The sequence below is a fragment of the Lipotes vexillifer genome, unplaced genomic scaffold, assembly GCF_000442215.2.
Source record: "Lipotes vexillifer unplaced genomic scaffold, Lipotes_vexillifer_v1.1 scaffold1860, whole genome shotgun sequence".
NCBI classification, from domain to species: domain Eukaryota; kingdom Metazoa; phylum Chordata; class Mammalia; order Artiodactyla; family Lipotidae; genus Lipotes; species Lipotes vexillifer.
Window position 1 is genome coordinate 89,394 of NW_006787678.1, and position 19,585 is coordinate 108,978.

Consider the following 19,585-nt stretch of genomic DNA (forward strand, 5'->3'; position numbering starts at 1 on the left):
TCTATACATTGCAAGATAAGGAATTTTCAAGAAAGCAAATGAAATGCTATTGTGTTCTGTGCTCAATCTCTATCTCTGATTGTCTGGTATACAATCTTTGAAGACAAAAGGTAAAATCTTTGAAGAGTTCTATACTTGGGGGCATAGGGACATAAAAATTTCTGAACAACCTGTTCTCTCTGCATGAAAGAAGTCAACCTCCAAACTCCTCATCTTTGAGGAAAGAACTACTACTGGGTTGGTGGGGATATCCAACTGAAGATGTGTACGCCACTTTATTTTGGGCTTCCATACAACATGCAAAGAAGAGATTATATAGGCATCAACGCCCTGGTGAAAACAGGTCATTTGACATAAATACGTATTTTTCACAAACCTACATCACTATTTCTAATTCCGTTTTTTAAAATTGTAGCACTTGTATGTATTTCTCTTCCCACTGCAATACAGACATGTTCCTTTTAGTTTGTGATTACCAGCTCAACTCATTTAAATAGGTCAAGTTAACTTCTAATAATATATGCCTGTAATAAAAAAATATATATTTTTCAAAGAATTCATTGAGGTTCAGTAAAACTATTTTAGAAAAAATTGAAAACTTTTTACACAATCTTAATGCTAAACAAATATAATTAATTAGTTGATCAATCTAAAATTTAAAAATTCTAAGTGAAATTTTAAGGGGTATATCTCATAGTCTCTGTATAAATGTCTACTAAACACAGTTGGACCATTTAAATCAGAATTTCAAATAAAATTGTAAGAATTTTCTGAATATAACTAGAAGCTCATAGAAAAGAAAGTAAGCATTACTTACCTTTTAAAGTGGATATATTTCTATTGGAAAAATTAGTGTTGCACATATATATTCAATCAACTATTATCATTTAATACTTTGAGGTAATTTCATTCCACTTTATTCCACCGAGTAAGAAAACTACAAATAGTAGTTGATTTAAGGATGTCAGTTGAGGAACCAAAGAAGTAATGTAAAATAAAATAAAATATACAACAAAAAATAGAGTAGCGTTTGTTTTCTATTGCATACACAGTGGGTGCAGTAACTTCTGAGGACTCTGAGCGCCGCTGTTCACCCACTAGGAGAGAACCGCAGCCAGCGCTCAATCCGGATTCTCAGGACTCCCAACTACACAAAGCTCCACAGTTCCTGCAAACAGGCTCCAGGGATGCAGCGAAACTCACTCCAGAATTTAAGGTGCGCAGGCTGCAGAGACTCCCTGCAGCCAGAGAAAGAAAAAGGACCCAGCCAAAACACACAGCGTGCCCAGTGAGGACAGCGAGAATTCCGTCACCAGACAACAATGGCTGCTCAAAGGAATAGCTCCGACCGCAGCGCGCTGGTCCAGCTCTGCCTTTTCCTCTGTTTGCCGTGGCAGGCCGAAGCTCGGCAGATCCGCTACTCCGTTTCCGAGGAGTTAGAGAAAGGCTCTTTTGTGGGCAGCATCTCCAAAGACCTGGAGCTGGAGCCCCGGGAGCTGGCGGAGCGCGGAGTCCGCATCATCTACAGAGGTAGGACGCAGCTCTTTGCTCTGAATCCGCGAAGCGGCAGCTTGGTCACCGCGGGCAGGATAGACCGGGAGGAGCTCTGCGCTCAGAGCGCGCGGTGTCTGGTGAGTTTTAACATTCTTGTGGAAGATAGGGTGAAACTTTTCGGAGTAGAAATAGAAGTAACTGATATCAACGATAATGCACCAAAATTCCAAGCAGAAAATCTAGATGTAAAAATTAATGAAAACGTCGCTCCAGGAACGCGTTTTCCTCTCCCGGAAGCTGTTGATCCGGATGTGGGCGTGAACTCCCTACAGAGCTACCAGCTCAGCTCCAATAAGCACTTCTCCCTAGCAGTTCAAAGCCGTGTCAATGGCGTTAAGTACCCAGAGCTGGTGCTAGAGCACGCCCTGGATCGCGAGGAAGAGGCAATGCACCATCTGGTCCTAACTGCCGTCGACGGGGGTGACCCTCTCCGATCTGGCACTGTCCTCATCAGTGTGACTGTTTTCGATACAAATGACAATGCTCCGGTCTTCAGTTTGTCCCAATACCGAGTGAGTGTTCCCGAGAACTTGCCTGTGGGCGCACAGTTGTTGACAGTCACCGCCACTGACAGGGATGAAGGTGCCAATGGAGGAGTGACATATTCATTCCGAAAATTACCTGACACACAACTGTTGAAATTCCAACTAAACAAAAATACGGGGGAAATAAAACTATCAGAAAATCTAGATTATGAAGAAACAGGTTTCTATGAAATAGAAATACAAGCTGAAGATGGAGGGGCATATCTTGCAACTTCTAAAGTGTTGATTACAGTAGAAGATGTAAATGACAACAGTCCAGAGGTGACGATCACATCTCTGTTTAGTCCTCTGATGGAAGATTCACCTCTGGGGACTGTTATAGCTCTTTTAAACGTGCATGATCTGGACTCCGGGCAGAATGGGCAGGTCACCTGTTCTATATTGGGGAATCTACCGTTTAAGTTAGAAAAATCCATTGACAGTTATTATAGATTGGTGACACACAAAGTCCTTGACAGGGAACAGGTATCTTCTTACAATATCACAGTAAGAGCCACAGATGGAGGAAGTCCACCCCTATCCACGGAAATTCACTTCACCCTGCAAGTGGCAGATATCAATGACAACCCACCCACCTTCTCTCACATCTCCTACTTTACCTATATCCCAGAGAACAACCCCAGAGGTGCCTCTGTCTTCTCAATGACTGCACTGGACCCAGACAGTGAAGAAAATGCTCGGGTTATTTACTCCCTGGCTGAAGACACTATCCAAGGGGCACCTCTATCCTCCTACGTCTCCATCAATTCTGACACAGGAGTACTGTATGCACTGCGATCCTTCGACTTTGAGCAGTTTCATGACCTGCAGATGCAGGTGACAGCCACTGACAGTGGGGACCCACCGCTCAGCAGCAACGTGTTACTGAACATATTCGTGCTGGACCAGAATGACAATGTGCCTGAAATCCTGTACCCCACTCTCCCCACCGATGGTTCCACTGGCGTGGAGCTGGCACCCCGCTCTGCAGAGCCTGGCTACCTGGTGACCAAGGTGGTGGCTGTGGATAGAGACTCAGGTCAGAATGCCTGGCTGTCCTACCGCCTGCTCAAGGCCAGTGAGCCGGGACTCTTCGCGGTGGGGCTGCACACGGGCGAGGTGCGCACAGCGAGGGCCCTGCTGGACAGAGACGCGCTCAAGCAGAGCCTGGTGGTGGCAGTCCAGGACCACGGCCAGCCCCCTCTCTCTGCCACCGTCACGCTCACCGTAGCTGTGGCTGATAGCATCCCGGATGTCCTGGCTGATCTGGGCAGCTTGGAGGTCCCGCAGGCCTCTGATGCTTCAGGCCTCACGTTGTATCTGGTGGTGGCGGTGGCCGCGGTTTCCTGTGTCTTCCTTGCCTTTGTCATTGTGCTGCTGGCGCTCAAGCTGAGGCGCTGGCACGCGTCGCGTGTGCTCCGGGCTTCTGGAGGCGGATTGGCAGGCTTACCAGCCTCTCAGTTTGTGGGCGTGGACGGGGTGCGGACTTTCCTGCAGACTTATTCCCACGAGGTCTCGCTCACCTCGGACTCGCGGAAGAGTCACGTGATCTTCCCGCAGCCCAGTTACGCAGACGCGCTCATCAGCCAGGAGAGCTGTGAGAAAAAGGATCCTCAGTCTTTGTTAGATGATTCGAAGTTTCCTATAGAAGATACGCCTTTGGTGCCAGTGAGTTCTGTTTTTGTTCCTTTTCTCTCCTTTAAAAATTATGGTTGGTTTTACTTTTAGGTTTGCAGCATGTTGGTGGAAACTTAATTTTCTCACTTTTCCCTCCATTTCAATGACATTTGCTTCTTGCTGAAACATTGAAGAGTAGAACTTGATGGTTATTACGGCTGATTTGTTTTTACTTTCTGATAACTATTCACCTAATCCCATGAAGGTTTATTGTAATAGGCTGTTATGAGTAGCTTCACGGAGTCTTGTATTTTATAGTTTTGTTACTGACAGTTCCTAAGAGAGGACTTTCATACAGAAGTGTCTTGTCAATTTGTGTGCTCTCCCGGTGGCTACATGTTGAAATCCTAGCCCCTTAGACAACCCTACCTCTTGCTTTGAAGGCTGGTCTGGTAAGAATAGGTAAATGTCAGAAACAAGTGCATTAGCCTCACTGGAAATCCTACCCATTTTCAATAATATTCTATTAACAATTCATAACAATGTGTGCTTAAATTTTTTCAAGTGTAATCATACCTGGTAACACTGCAGCGTCCATTTTGCCTGTGATTCCAATTTCATAGTGTCATGTGAGAGATATACCATTTTTTAAATTATTTATTTTTTTTGGCTGAGTTGGGTCTTCGTTGCTTTGCACGGGCTTTCTCTAGTTGTGGCAAGCAGGGGCTACTCTTCGTTGTGGTGCGCGGGCTTCTCATTGCGGTGGCTTCTCTTGTTGCAGAGCACGGGCTCTAGGTGCCCAGGCTTCAGTAGTTGTGGCGCTCGGGCTCAGTAGTGTGGCTCACCGGCTCTAGAGCGCAGGCTCAGTAGTTGTGGTGCACTGGGCTTAGTTGCTCCGTGGCATGTGGGATCTTCCCGGACCAGGGATCAAACCGTGTTCTCTGCATTGGCAGGCATATTCTTAACCACTGCGCCACCAGGGAAGTCCCAGAAGACATACCATTTGAATTTTACTTTCCTGGCTCAATAGGGATTCCAGAGAGCCTGTAGAAACAAATTTGGCGTTCTGTTCTCTCTGTACTTTTTGTTAAATTTTCCAGTTTCTAAGGATGAAAAAAAAAAAAATATATATATATATAATTTGGGGAGATAGAGTGGTATGTGTTCCCAAGTACGGGGGCAAACATGTGTGCCAAAAGCATTTCAGTGACTCTTTATATAGAGAAAGAAAGGTCCACCTGAAACTCTGCAAACTCTGAAATTTAAAGTCAAAATAAACTTAAAGTCAAGAAAGAGATGTCATTTCTGTATGAGATTGGAATACAAGCAGAGAAGTACATAGAATTATAAACAGGTGGTCAGTGGAGTTACTGATGAGCCCATTTAGTTAAGTGAAGTTAGTGATGTATTTGGTTTGATCTCTTCTAATTTATTACTAATATTCTTCTAAACTAATATGGTAGCATAAAGTCAAATCATGTCCTAATGTGTTTCAAAATATTTATGAGACCATGACTTTTTTCATGTCATTCAACTTTTGTTCAAGGGTATGTCTGTGGAAGGAGAGCATAGTTATTATCTTTAGAGTCATAGTTATTAACTTTTATTTTTTAACTTTTAAATCATTGAAACTGTCATTTAAAATTTCTGACCATGAGAGTCAAAATTAGTATGCCTCTATTTCAAATAATTCTATTATTTTGAAAAATACAGGTTAAAAAAAACCCTACTCTTTTGGCATGGTAACTATTGTAAGCAAATATGTTAAAATATAATTATTTAAAAGCAATATAGGACACCTTAGATGATTGTAATGAATATGACAGTGTTTGTATTCTGTTTCCTAAATATGGGGGGATGGATTAATACTCTTCTAGCCAAATATAAGCCTGGATTGAAGACCAAAAAAAAAAAAAAGTGTTTTGCTTATCTTTAGTACTTTCTTTTGTGGATAATTACTCTTAAAAGCAGCAACAGTGATTGCCTCTGGATGGAAGAACTGGATAACAGTAGGCAATGGAATAGGAGACCTACTTTTCACTCTACATTCTTTTGTGCCTTTTAGATTTTGAAAGAAATATTTCTACCTATTAAAAATATATGTAAAATTTTAACATATAAAATATATAATAGTTTTGACCATGTGAAAAAATGTTTCATGATGAAAACGGAGTCACGAAGGAATAAGATTCAAATATTTTAGCGGCGGTCATCCTGCGTTTAAAGAAAAAGACTTCCTTAAATAGAGCAGAGAAAAACTAAGCTGACGTTCCACACGGAGCCTCTGGGCGCCGCTGTCGGCCAGTGCAGGGCAAGCCTAGTAGACGCCCGGGATTCTTCAGCCTCTAGCCAGGGATTTCCAGAGCAGCCACCAACACAGAGAGAAGGAAAGCCGCTTATACGCTGGGGCTCCTGGCCGCGCAGACTCTCCCTAGCACACACGGATTCCCAGCCCCAAGCCTGGGGGCTCCGCCTGTCCTGGGCCAAATCCTTTACCAGTGCGCCAGTGTACACTTTCTCCAACTATAAACACTGGGACCCAGCGAGAACTGGAGCGCGCAATGGGAGGGAGCTGCACGCAGAGACGTCCGGCCGGCCGGCGGCAGGTACTGTTTCCCTTCCTGCTGCCTTTGTTCTACCCCGCGCTCTGCGAGCAGATCCGCTACTCCATTCCCGAGGAGCTGGCCAAGGGCTCTGTGGTAGGGAATCTCGCCAAGGATCTAGGGCTCAGTGTCCTGGATGTGTCGGCTCGAAAGCTGCGAGTTAGCGCGGAGAAGCTGCTTTTCAAGGTAGACGCGGAGAGTGGGGACTTACTTGTGAAGGACCGAATAGACCGTGAGCAGATATGTAAAGAGAGAAGAAGATGTGAACTGCAGTTGGAGGCCGTGGTGGAAAATCCTTTAAATATTTTTCATATCATTGTGGCTGTTGAGGATATTAATGACCATGCTCCTCAATTCCATAAGGATGAAATAAACTTAGAAATCAGTGAATCTGTCAGTCTAGGGATGGGAACACTTCTTGAGTCTGCAAAGGATCCTGATATTAGTATGAATTCACTGAGCAAATACCAACTAAGTCCTAATGAGTATTTCTCGTTAGTGGTGAAAGACAATCCTGAGGGTGGCAAATATCCAGAACTGGTATTGAAGACGACCCTGGACCGAGAAACGCAGAGTGCTCACCACTTGGTGCTGACAGCCTTAGACAGCGGGGATCCGCCGCGAAGCGGCACCGTTCAGATCCGAATCCTGGTGGTGGATGCCAACGATAATCCCCCCGTGTTCAGCCAAGATGTGTAAAAGGTCAGCCTTCGGGAAGATGTGCCCCCAGGTACCTTCGTGCTGAGGGTGAGCGCTACTGATCAAGATGAAGGCGTCAATGCAGAGATCACCTACTTATTCCTTGGTGTGGCTGATACAGCCCGGCACGTGTTCTCTTTGGATTCAGCTACAGGAAACATTATAACTCTTCAACCCCTGGATTATGAAGATGTGAAAAGATATGCCATGGATGTAGAAGCAAAGGACCGAGGATCCCTCTCTACACAGTGTAAAGTAATTATAGAAGTTTTAGATGAAAATGACAACAGCCCAGAAATAATTATCACTTCTCTCTCTGATCAGATTTTGGAGGATTCCCGGCCAGGAATGGTTGTAGGTCTCTTCAAAACACGGGACCAGGATTCCAAGGAAAATGGAGAAGTCACATGTAATTTAAGTAGAGACATTCCGTTTAAAATTCATTCTTCTTCTAATAATTACTACAAGTTAGTAACAGATGGGGCCCTGGACAGGGAACAGACTCCGGAATACAACGTCACTATCACAGCCACTGACAGGGGCAAGCCCCCGCTCTCCTCCAGCGCTACCATTACCCTACGCATCACCGACATCAACGACAACGCTCCTGTTTTCCACCAGGCCTCCTACGTGGTCTACTTGGCCGAGAACAACCCGCCTGGAGCCTCCATAGCGCAAGTCAGCGCCTCCGACCCCGACCTGGGGCCCAACGGCCACGTCTCCTACTCCATCGTGGCCAGCGACCTGGAGCCGCGCGCGCTGTCATCCTACGTGTCCGTGAGCGCACAGAGCGGCGTGGTGTTCGCGCAGCGCGCCTTCGACCACGAGCAGCTGCGCGCCTTCGAGCTGACGCTGCAGGCCCGCGACCATGGCTTGCCCGCGCTCAGCGCCAACGTGAGCCTGCGCGTGCTGGTGGGCGACCTCAATGACAACGCGCCCAGGGTGCTGTACCCGGCGCTGGGGCCCGACGGCTCGGCGCTCTTCGACACGGTGCCGCGCACCGCGCAGCATGGCTACCTGGTCACCAAGGTGGTGGCGGTGGACGCCGACTCTGGACACAACGCCTGGCTGTCCTACCACGTGCTGCAGGCCAGCGAGCCCGGACTCTTCAGCGTGGGGCTGCGCACGGGCGAGGTGCGCACTGCGCGGGCCCTGGGCGACAGGGACGCGGCCCGCCAGCGCCTGCTGGTTGCTGTGCACGACGGGGGCCAGCCGCCCCTCTCGGCCACCGCCACGCTGCTCCTGGTTTTCGCGGACAGCCTGCAAGAGGCGCTGCCGGACCTCAGTGACCACTCTGAGCCCACTGACCCCCAAGCTGAGCTGCAATTTTACCTGGTGGTGGCCTTGGCCTTGATCTCGGTGCTCTTCCTCCTCGTGGTGATTCTGGCCATTGCCCTGCGCCTTCGATGCTCTTCCAGCCCCAGCGCTGGTGGGGGCTGCTTTGGGTCTGTTCTCTGCTCCAAGTCTGGTCCTGAGATTCCTCCCAACTACAGTGATGGAACATTGCCCTATGCCGATAATTTATGTGTGCCTGGGAATCAGACTAATCCAGAATTTAATTTTCTCACATCTGTTGAAAATTGTCCTGCCACACAAGATATTCTCAACAAAGATAGCTCTTCAGTGCTATTGGCTAGTGTTTTAACTCTTAGTGTTGAAGCAGATAAGAACACTTTTAAACAGGTAAGTATTTAAAATAATGCTTTTTATATTCCAATATGCCAGTATATTCTAATAGCACTGTTATTTCGAGATTCTAGATTCCCTCTTGATGAAGTTCCTAAAATCTAATTCAAACCTATGGGTATTACTATTAAGACTAAAGTTTACAATGCTGCATTCCCTCTACCACTCAAGTGCATTTTAAGGTAAAATATATAGAGCACTCTCAGGTCAGTTTTTCATGAAATAGAACACCTTTTAATTAAGGATATGGAATACAGTTATATATTTATACTGTGGCATTTAAAATGACAACCCTAATGCCATCCAAATTTTCTCAAACATTTTATCTTTATTTTACTCAATAAACATTGGTAAGAATTATAGTTATAATCCTAACTGTTGATTTTGTTGGAACCGTGCTAGTTACACAACCACAAATGCTGTTCCCTTCAGTCAGTAAAAATCAGGAGGAACCAAATCTAACCTGCAAACTTTCAGTTCCAGTAGTACTTGAATTTTTTTTAATTAGCAAGCCTTTTAAATAATTACTCTTTTCATAAGTGCTCTTGGTAAACCTTTAACATCACATTACATAATACTTTACTGTCTGCAATTTTAAGCTTTACAAATACTTGTGATTCTCAAAGAGGTAAGTGTGATAACTTCAGGAACAGCAACATTAGTTGAGTTTTTCTTTCTCGTTGCAATAATAACATTAGGCTCTAGGCGCCGCTGTTCACCAATTAGGGAAACGGGAAGCTGCGAGCTAGAGTCCCTCCCTCCCCTACCTCTACAACACAAAGCAGAGTGAAGTGGATACTCACAGATCGTGATGCTGGAAGCTTAAAAGTACTTCTCTTCGCTGTCTAATATATTTTGGATGCACTTGGCCAGTGACTGTGTAGATGCATAAGCTGATTCAGAACCAAACAGCTCAAGAAACCGCGGAATATAGGTTCAGCCACTGCCATGGCGAATCGGCAACTGCTCCTGGACCGCAGCAGGCTGGTCCTACTGTATATTTTCCTGGGGACGCTGCGGGAGTCTGGGGCTGGGCAGATCCGATACTCGGTGCTGGAAGAGACAGACAAAGGCTTCTTCGTGGGCAATATTTCCAAGGACCTGGGGCTGGAGCCCAGAGAGCTGGCGGAGCGCGGAGTCCGCATCGTCTCCAGAGGAAAGACTCAGCTTTTCGCTCTGAATCCGCGAAGTGGCAGCTTGATCACTGCTGATAGGATAGACCGGGAGGAGCTCTGTGAGGCGGTTTCCTCCTGTTTTTTAAACCTGGAGATACTTGTGGAAGATACCCTTAAGATTTACGGAGTGGAGGTGGAAATAATGGATATTAATGATAACGCCCCCAGCTTCCGGGAGGAGGAGGTAGAGATAAAAGTCAGTGAGCATGCAACTCCGGGATCGCGATTTCCTCTTCCTGATGCTAGGGATCCAGATGTGGGAATGAACTCCCTCCAGCGCTACCAGCTCAACCCTAATAATTACTTTTCTTTGCAAGTGCGAGGCAGAACGGATGGGGCCAAGAATCCTGAGCTAGTGCTGGAGGGGAGCCTGGACCGGGAAAAAGAGGCTGCTCACCACCTCCTCCTCACAGCCTTAGATGGAGGAGATCCCATCCGCCAGGGCGCTGTTTCCATCCGTGTGGTGGTTCTCGATGTAAATGACCATATCCCAAAGTTTACACAGTCTGTATATGGAGTGAGTGTTCCTGAGAACCTCAGCTCCGGAACTCGGGTGCTTATGGTAAACGCAACTGATCCAGATGAGGGAATCAACGGGGAAGTGGTATATTCATTCCTGAATATGGAAAGCAAAGCTTCTGAGATATTCCAGTTGGATTCTCAATCTGGAGAAGTCTTAATACAAGGTTCTCTGGATTTTGAGAAATACAGATTCTATGAGATGGAAATTCAAGGCCAGGATGGTGGCGGTCTCTCCACCACTGCCAAGATGTTGGTCACAGTCGTGGATGTGAATGATAACGCTCCAGAAATAACTATCACATCTTCTACTAATTCGGTGCTGGAAAACTCTCCTCCAGGTACCGTGATTGCTCTTCTAAATGTGCAAGATCAAGACTCCGGAGAAAATGGTCAAGTCTCCTGTTTCATTCCTAACAATATGCCTTTTAAATTAGAAAAGACTTATGGAAATTACTACAAGTTGATAACAAACAGAGCACTGGACAGGGAGCAGGTACAGAGCTATAATATAACGTTGACAGCCACAGATCGGGGAAGTCCACCCTTGTCTACAGAAACTCATATTTCACTGAATGTAGCAGATGACAACGATAACCCGCCCACTTTTGCTCACTCCTCTTACTCTGCCTACATTCCTGAAAACAATCCTAGAGGGGCCTCCTTCTTCTCGGTGACTGCACTCGACAGGGACAGCAAAGAGAATGCCCAGGTCACTTATTCTCTGGCAGAGGATACCCTCCAGGGAGCACCTCTATCCTCCTACATCTCCGTAAACTCAGACACCGGCATTCTGTATGCGCTGCGCTCTTTCGACTATGAGCAATTCCATGAACTGCAGTTGTGGGTGACAGCGCATGACAGTGGGAACCCACCGCTCAGCAGCAACGTGTCACTGAGCATATTCGTGCTGGACCAGAATGACAATGCACCCGAGATCCTGTACCCTGCTGTCCCCACAGATGGCTCCATGGGCGTGGAGCTGGCACCCCGCTCGGCAGAGCCCGGCTACCTGGTGACCAAGGTGGTGGCTGTGGACAGAGACTCGGGCCAGAACGCCTGGCTGTCCTACCGCCTGCTCAAGGCCAGCGAGCCGGGACTCTTCGCGGTGGGGCTGCACACGGGCGAGGTGCGCACAGCACGGGCCCTGCTGGACAGAGACGCGCTCAAGCAGAGCTTGGTGGTGGCTGTCCAGGACCACGGCCAACCCCCTCTCTCTGCCACCGTCACACTCACTGTGGCCGTGGCCGAGAGCATCCCTGACGTCCTGGCTGATCTAGGCAGCCCTGAGTCTTCCGCCAGCCCCGACGACTCAGGCCTCATGCTGTACCTGGTGGTGGCGGTGGCTGCGGTCTCCTGTGTCTTCCTCGCCTTTGTCATTGTGCTGCTGGCGCTCAGGCTGAGGCGCTGGCACACGTCGCGCCTGCTCCAGGCTTCAGCAGGCGGGTTAGCGGGTGTGCCCGCCTCTCAGTTTGTGGGCGTGGACGGGGTGCGGGCTTTCCTGCAGGCCTATTCCCACGAGGCCTGGCTCACCGCTGACTCGCGGGGGAGTCACGTGATCTTCCCGCAGCCCAACTACGCGGACACGCTCATCAGCCAGGAGAGCTGTGAGAAAAGCGAGCCTCTTTTGATAGCTGAAGATTCAGCTACCGGTTTAGGCAAATGTGATCATACAAGTAATCAGGTGAGATTTATTTCCTGCCTCCCAATTGTTGATATCTCTGCACAGGTCTTTTAAGTTACTTTCTTCTGAGCCTGTTATAAAAACTGTTTGGAGTAGGGCGTATGTTATTATATATTTAAAGCAAAACGTGAGTTTCTGTAATTTACCTTTCATCAATTGTCAGAAAGATTTTGTGAAAGGCTTTTTTTTTTTGGTCCTGTCAGCTTCTTTTGTTTCTCTGTTTTAATTCAAAGGTCCAGTTCAGTTATCATGGCTTGCTTTGTTGTAAGTTGAATTTTAGTAATATTTTTCTATCACCAGTGTCTGACTATCAATGTAAACTGGTTATGATTCAAATTAATGATTCATAAACATCAATTCGACTTCATATTGCCTCCACTGATCTATAATTATATTCTACCATTATTTTACTTCTAATGTTCATATTTGAGCTTGTTGATTCAATAGCATACTTACTCTAGCTCTTTATCTATAATACATATACACACGCATTCACACATATACACTTTTACACACGTACGCTTCTCTCTGAGCACAAAACAATTCTGTTTTGATTTTTGGTGGCTGGTAATACATTTAGATCCTGTTGATTATTTCAATTTTGTCTCATTTATTTACCCCACCAAAACAAGACCTACTGACTGCCTTTTAGATATGAGGGTCTCTTGGGAGAGGAAATGTAGAGCACACTTTTTCGTCTTAAGTTCTAGACATCTTTTCTACGTCTACAGTGAAGTCATTAGATTGTTCTGAAGAAATAGTTGAATTGTAGAACTGAGAACTGGTGTTCTTTCCTTTTATTCTTTTACTTGTACTTTAGTGTCTGTGTATTGTTGAAGGTTTTTTGGGTTTTGTTTTGTTTTGTTTTGTTTTTGCGGTACATGGGCCTCTCACTGCTGTAGCCTCTCCCATTGTGGGTTTTTTTTTTTTTAATGTAGTAAATTCTCCTGCAGAAATAGCTTTTAATTTTGATCCAGTCCTTCTCAAAAAGTTATTTTCAAATCTGCTACACATGCTTACATTTTTCAGGTTTATTTGTATGGAACAGTTTGTGAATATAAGAGATGGAGTGGATATTTAGAATTCATGAGACTGATTTAGCTGGTATTCCTCTGGATATATTTGTTTGTTTTCACTATGCTTAGGAGTCTTGGATTCCTTTTTTCATTTCCTTTGTAAACTCATTTTTTAAAATTTTATTGTAGTTGATTTACCATGTTGTATTAATTTCTGCTGCACAGAAAAGTGATTCTGTTATACATATATATATTCTTTTTCATATTTTTTCCTGTTATGGTTTATCACAGGATGTTGAATGTAGTTCCCTGTGCTATACAGTAGGGCCTTGTTGTTTATCTATCCATCCATATAATAGTTTGCATCTGCTAATCCCAAAATACCAATCCGTTCCTCCTCCACCCCTTCTTCCCCTTTGCAACCACAAGTCTATTCTCTAAATCTGTGTGTGAACTCATTTTAAAAATAGAAGTATAGTTGATTTACAATGTTGTGTTAGTTTCATGTAAACTCATTTTTTAAATATAAGTATACTCGATTCTTATATTCAGAACCAACTTGTTATTGAAGCCCTGATAGTTACCTAATAATGTGTTATCTGAAGCAATGTTTAGGAAAGTCAAGGGGGGAAAGGAGACTTATCTGGGGTATTGATCTCAGGAATCATCTCCACAGTCAATTCAGCTCAGCACTCTCACACCACTTCTAGATATTTGGTGCAAATTACTTGCATGTTCATGTTCCCTTTCAAGATATCCCTTCTCATTTCAGAATTGACCTTACTATAGTTAACTAAAAATTGAGTATCTAATGTTTGGACAAAAAGAATTTCAAGTGTAGGAAAGGGAAGTCCTGCAACAGATGCCTAAATTTGTCTTGAAATCAAGAAAAATGTTAGTGTTTTGAGCATCTAGGGATAGAATTTATGCTTATGGGATTCCAAACTGAGAAAAAAGATTTAAGGCCTTTTACTTGAACTGAAATTAGATGAATAAAAAGAATATGAGGTGTTTGCTGGAAGAGGGAGGTTGTTTCATATTTTTTTTTAACATAGTCTGAACTTGTTAGGAGTTGGCAACTAAGATCTTAGAGAATAAAAAGGAAATGTTGGTTTTGGCACTTGAGATTAAGAAGGTTATTTTGATTAGCGGTAGTGATAAAGTTCTGTTGAGAGGCAACATATGCTACAGTTAAATAAAAGGATAAAAATAAAACCCTCCCATTTCATGTCATTAAATTCCTATAGTAACCTACTAGGGTATGCTTTTATATTTTCTTTATGATGAAAGTGTAAAACACTTCATAATCCTTTTCATAAATCTCTTTTATAAGTAACAAGAAGACTTTATGGTATTGGCTATCCTTATCCTGAGTAAAACCTATACAGCTTTGATCTCTCCTCCAGTTTCCTCTGATGAAAGGAGGAGGAAAATCATACACATGTCAGATTGAAGATAATACTGGGTGTCATTTCATGGCTGTCAAAATTTCCCCATACCACATGGTGGGGCTCTTTTTCCACGTGGTCTTTGTTCTAAATCTGGAGAGGAGACTTTGCCTTGTTCTTCTAATATGTGCCTTGCCTCTAATGAGAAAATGACAAACTTTTCTCATTACTAGGTTAATGGCTCTTCTATAGGATCCCGTCTCTAAGGAACCCTCTTTGGTAGTAAACACTGGAAAACAGACCTATCCAAAACTCCTAAACTGCCTCATTCCCTATATACATCAGTTCAACATATCTGTTGGAATACCAAATCCCATTATTTACAAGGCTTCTGACTGCAGTTCTCTAAATAGACTCCAAGGGCCGCTGTTGGCCAATGCGCTGCAAGAGCTAGCGTCCAGTATCTACCCCAGTGATTTCTTGTGTAGTCACAGAAGCAAGTCGGAAAGGAGAGTAGCCTGGACTCAGGCTCTCTACTTGGCAAATCTGATTCCAGAATACAGATTGGGATGTGTTCAAACTGGGAGCATTGAGTTTTCTATGTAGTCGATGTAGGTATTTTAAACGAAATTTATAAACCATCTTTTCTTAACGTTGGAGCCTGCAGCAAGGCACAGAAGGATGGGAAATAAGGGGAAGCAGAGGAGCGGTACCCAGCGGTGGCAAGTAATCTTCCCTTTCTTGATGCCTTTGTTATGCGGGGCACTCTCCGAACAGATCCGCTATTCTATTCCAGAAGAAATGGAGAGAGGCTCTGTGGTGTGGAATCTCGCTGAGGACCTGGGGCTGCATGTACGGGATTTATTGACCCGCAACCTCAGAGTTAGTGCAGAGAAACAATACTTTACTGTAAACATGGAGAATGGGAAAGTACTTGTGAGTGACAGAATAGATCGGGAGTCACCCTGCCCCCAAAACCCTCTGTGTGTCGTGCCTTTAGAAATTGTAGCAGAGAATCCTCTAAGTGTTTCTCACGTAAACGTGATGATAGAAGATATAAATGACAATCCACCTCATTTCCCCCAAAATAGCATTATTTTACAGATCAATGATCTTGCAATTCCAGGAACTCGGTTTGGCCTGGAATCAACTATAGATGCAGATATAGGGCTTAACTCTCTGCAGAGTTACCAACTCAGCTATAGCGAGCATTTCTCTCTGATGGTTGAGGGTAAGACTGAAGGCAAGAATTCCCCAGAATTAGTGTTGGAGAAGCCTTTGGACGGGGGACAACAGAGCTCTCACCTCCTGGTCCTGACAGCAGTGGACGGGGGTGATCCGGTCTGAACTGGCAAACTCAAATCAGGATCAAGGTCACTGATGCCAACGATAACCCCCCAGTGTTCAGTCAGGCTGTGTACAAAGTTAGCCTGCATGAGAACTCGCCCCCAGGCACCTTTGTGCTAAAGGTGAAGGCCACTGACCAGGATGAAGGCATCAATGCAGAGATCACCTACTCCTTCAAAACACTATGAGATATTGGAAATATGTTTGTGCTAGATCATCAAAGAGGAGAAATTAAATCCAAAGACCCTATAGACTTTGAAATCAGTAGTAGTTATACTATAAGCATAGAGGCCAGGACGGTGGAAGCATAGCCACCGAGTGTAAAATTATACTGAAAATTTTGGATGAGAACGACAGTGGCCCAGAGGTGGTTTTCACTTCGGTGTCTAGTTCCATAACCAAGGCTGCAGAACCGGGAACTGTGATTGCTTTGTTCGAAACACGTGATAAAGATTCGGGAGAAAACGGGGAGGTCACATGTCTCATAAAAGAGAGAGCTCCTTTTAGAATTGAATCTTCCGCCAATAATTACTACAAGCTTGTGGCAGATGGGGCCCTGGACCGGGAGCAGACCCCAGAGTACACTGTCACCATCGCAGACACCGACGGGGCAAGCAGCCACTCTCCTCCAGCACAAGTGTCACTCTACACATCAGCGACGTTAATGACAACACTCCGGTTTTCCACCAGGCCTCCTTCGTGATCCACGTGGCTGAGAACAACCTGCCTGGAGCCTCCATCGCGCAAGTCAGCGCCTCCGACCCCGACCTGGGGCCCAACGGCCACGTCTCCTACTCCATCCTGACCAGCGACCTGGAGCCCCGCGCACCGTCGTCCTACGTGTCCGTGAGCGCACAGAGCGGTGTGGTGTTCGCGCAGAGCGCCTTCTGCTGACGCTGCAGGCCCGCGACCACGGCTCGCCCGCGCTCAGCGCCAACGTGAGCCTGCGCGTGCTGGTGGGCGACCTCAAGGACAACGCGCCCTGGGTGCTGTACCCGGCGCCAGGGCCCGACGGCTCGGCGCTCTTCGACACGGTGCCGCGCGCCGCGCAGCCCGGCTACCTGGTCACCAAGGTGGTGGCGGTGGACGCCGACTCTGGACACAACGCCTGGCTGTCCTACCACGTGCTGCAGGCCAGCGAGCCCGGACTCTTCAGCGTGGGGCTGCGCACGGGCGAGGTGCGCACGGCGCGGGCCCTGGGCGACAGGGACGCGGCCCGCCAGCGCCTGCTGGTTGCTGTGCGCGATGGGGGCCAGCCGCCCCTCTCGGCCACCGCCACGCTGCTCCTGGTTTTCGCGGACAGCCTGCAGGAGGCGCTGCCGGACCTCAGTGACCACTCTGAGCCCACTGACCCCCAAGCTGAGCTGCAGTTTTACCTGGTGGTGGCCTTGGCCTTGATCTCGGTGCTCTTCCTCCTCGTGGTGATTCTGGCCATTGCTCTGCGCCTGCGACGCTCCTCTAGCCTGGCCACTTGGTGCTGCTTTCAGCCTAATCTCTGTTCTAAGACTGGTCCAGGGGTTTCTCCGAACTACAGCAAGGGAACCTTGCCTTATTCCTACAATCTATTACGTTTGCGATTCTCAGAAAACAAGGTTCAGTTTTCTCACCATGACCCCAGAAATGGTGCCCCCGCAAGATCTTTCTAATGAAGCTCTTTTGGTAGTAAGTGTCACTGAGGAGAATAACAAGTTAAACTCTAGCTCTGTTGCTTCCATTTACGTGACTTTCAATGAATGCCTTTCATCTGCATGTGGATTTGGTTTATTTTTTAAACCAAGATTTAGGAAAGAAAATCTTAAACAGATTATATCTACTATCACTTCAGTTTTGTTTGCCCTCTCTCAGTCTTTTCTGTCCCTTTCTGAGAGGGTCAGTAACTCCATTATTAACCCTCAAGTATTTTAAATATTTTGACAATTTCATGAGTTATTCTTTATCCACAAACAAAATCTCTCTTACTATGAGAAGTGGGTATTATGATGCCGCTGCCATTCAAATATTTTAATGGAAGCATAATATTTTTTTCCTGTGGGCGTTTCTCTTATTCAGAACATCAATATCTTGGCATATAAGGCTTTTCTGAAGGCTTTTCTTTACTCTAGGTACAATTTGCTAGGGATTCTTTGAGTGCCATTGAATAGATCAGTTTTGTGCCCTACCTTTTCTCAGAGCTACCTGTAGATTTCATCCCAGTGTTAAAGATATTATTTTATGGGCTTCCCTGGTGGTGCAGTGGTTGAGGGTCCACCTGCCGATGCAGGGGACACGGGTTTGTGCCCTGGTCTGGGGGGATCCCACGTGCCGCGGAGCGGCTGGGCCCGGGAGCCATGGCCACTGAGCCTGCGTGTCCGGAGCCTGTGCTCCACAATGCGAGAGGCCGCGGCAGTGAGAGGCCCGCATACCACACACACAAAGAAAGATATTATTTTATGGTATACCTGCCAAACATGTTTATCCTCAGAATCTAAATATTTACACACATAAAAGCACAATAGTGAGGATTTTTTTCCTGTATTCTGATGGGCTTCCAGTGTACTACCAGTGAATCTCAGTAACTGGAATTAGGTTTGTTTCCCAGAAAAAGGTAAGCTTATAATATTCTTTGGGTTCTAATTTTCCTGAACAATCTCTCTCTCTTTTTTTTTTAAATTGAAGTATAGCTGAGTTACAATGTTGTGTTAGTTTCTGGTGTATAGCAAAGTCATTCATATACCATATATATATATATATATATATATATATATATATATTTTTTTTTTTATTAATATATATATATATATATATATATATATATATTCTTTTTCATATTCTTTTCCATCATGGCTTATTACAGGGTATTGATCCTAAATATTCTTTTTTTATTAATTTTTAAAATTTTTATTTATTTATTTATTTACATCTTTATTGGCGTATAATTGCTTTACAATGGTGTGTTAGTTTATGCTTTATAACAAAGTAAATCAGTTATACATATACATATGTTCCCATATCTCTTCCCTCTTGTGTCTCCCTTCCATCCTCCCTTTCCCACCCCTCTAGGTGGTCACAAAGCACTGAGCTGATCTCCCTGTGCTATGTGGCTGCTTCCCACTAGCTATCTGCTTTACATTTGGTAGTGTATATATGTCCATGCCTCTCTCTCGCTTTGTCACAGCTTACCCTTCCCCCTCCCCATATCCTCAAGTCCATTCTCTAGTAGGTCTGTGTCTTTATTCCTGTCTTACCCCTAGGTTCTTCATGACATTTTTTTTCTTAAATTCCATATATATGTGTTAGCATACGGTATTTGTCTTTCTCTTTCTGACTTACTTCACTCTGTATGACAGACTCTAGGTCTATCCACCTCATTACAAATAGCTCAATTTCGTTTCTTTTTATGGCTGAGTAATATTCCATTGTATATATGTGCCACATCTTCTTTATCCATTCATCCGATGATGGACACTTAGGTTGTTTCCATCTCCGGGCTATTGTAAATAGAGCTGCAATGAACATTTTGGTACATGACTCTTTCTGAATTCTGGTTTCCTCAGGGTATATACCTAGTAGTGGGATTGCTGGGTCATATGGTAGTTCTATTTGTAGTTTTTTAAGGAACCTCCATACTGTTCTCCATAGTGGCTGAACCAATTCACATTCCCACCAGCAGTGCAAGAGTGTTCCCTTTTCTCCACACCCTCTCCAGCATTTATTGTTTCTAGATTTTTTGATGATGGCCATTCTGACTGGTGTGAGATGATATCTCATTGTAGTTTTGATTTGCATTTCTCTAA

The 19,585-nt window shown here is 45.2% G+C and overlaps 4 protein-coding genes across 4 annotated transcripts; all 4 read left to right on the forward strand.

Moving 5' to 3' along the window:
* Positions 1-1,322: 1,322 nt before the first annotated feature.
* On the forward strand, positions 1,323-3,806 carry LOC103074898 (protocadherin gamma-A10). Its single transcript, XM_007460474.1, has one exon. The coding sequence runs from the start codon at positions 1,323-1,325 to the stop codon at positions 3,804-3,806; it is 2,484 nt and encodes an 827-aa protein (XP_007460536.1).
* A 2,450-nt stretch (positions 3,807-6,256) lies between these two features.
* On the forward strand, positions 6,257-8,692 carry LOC103072413 (protocadherin gamma-B7). Its single transcript, XM_007472146.1, is given in 1 exon segment — positions 6,257-8,692. A coding segment is annotated over 1 exon segment (2,436 nt).
* Positions 8,693-9,631: 939 nt separating this feature from the next.
* On the forward strand, positions 9,632-12,093 carry LOC103072684 (protocadherin gamma-A11). Its single transcript, XM_007472168.1, is given in 2 exon segments — positions 9,632-12,071; positions 12,074-12,093. Coding segments are annotated over 2 exon segments (2,460 nt in total).
* A 3,053-nt stretch (positions 12,094-15,146) lies between these two features.
* On the forward strand, positions 15,147-17,717 carry LOC103075185 (protocadherin gamma-B2-like). The gene is given in 6 exon segments (XM_082931180.1): positions 15,147-15,804; positions 15,807-16,103; positions 16,106-16,417; positions 16,420-16,698; positions 16,701-17,376; positions 17,378-17,717. Coding segments are annotated over 6 exon segments (2,562 nt in total).
* The last annotated feature ends 1,868 nt before the right edge of the window (positions 17,718-19,585 follow it).

What these genes read in the sequence shown, in the direction of transcription:
- LOC103074898 (XM_007460474.1), top strand. Translation starts at nt 1,323, where the DNA reads ATGGCTGCTCAAAGGAATAGCTCCGACCGCAGCGCGCTGGTCCAGCTC.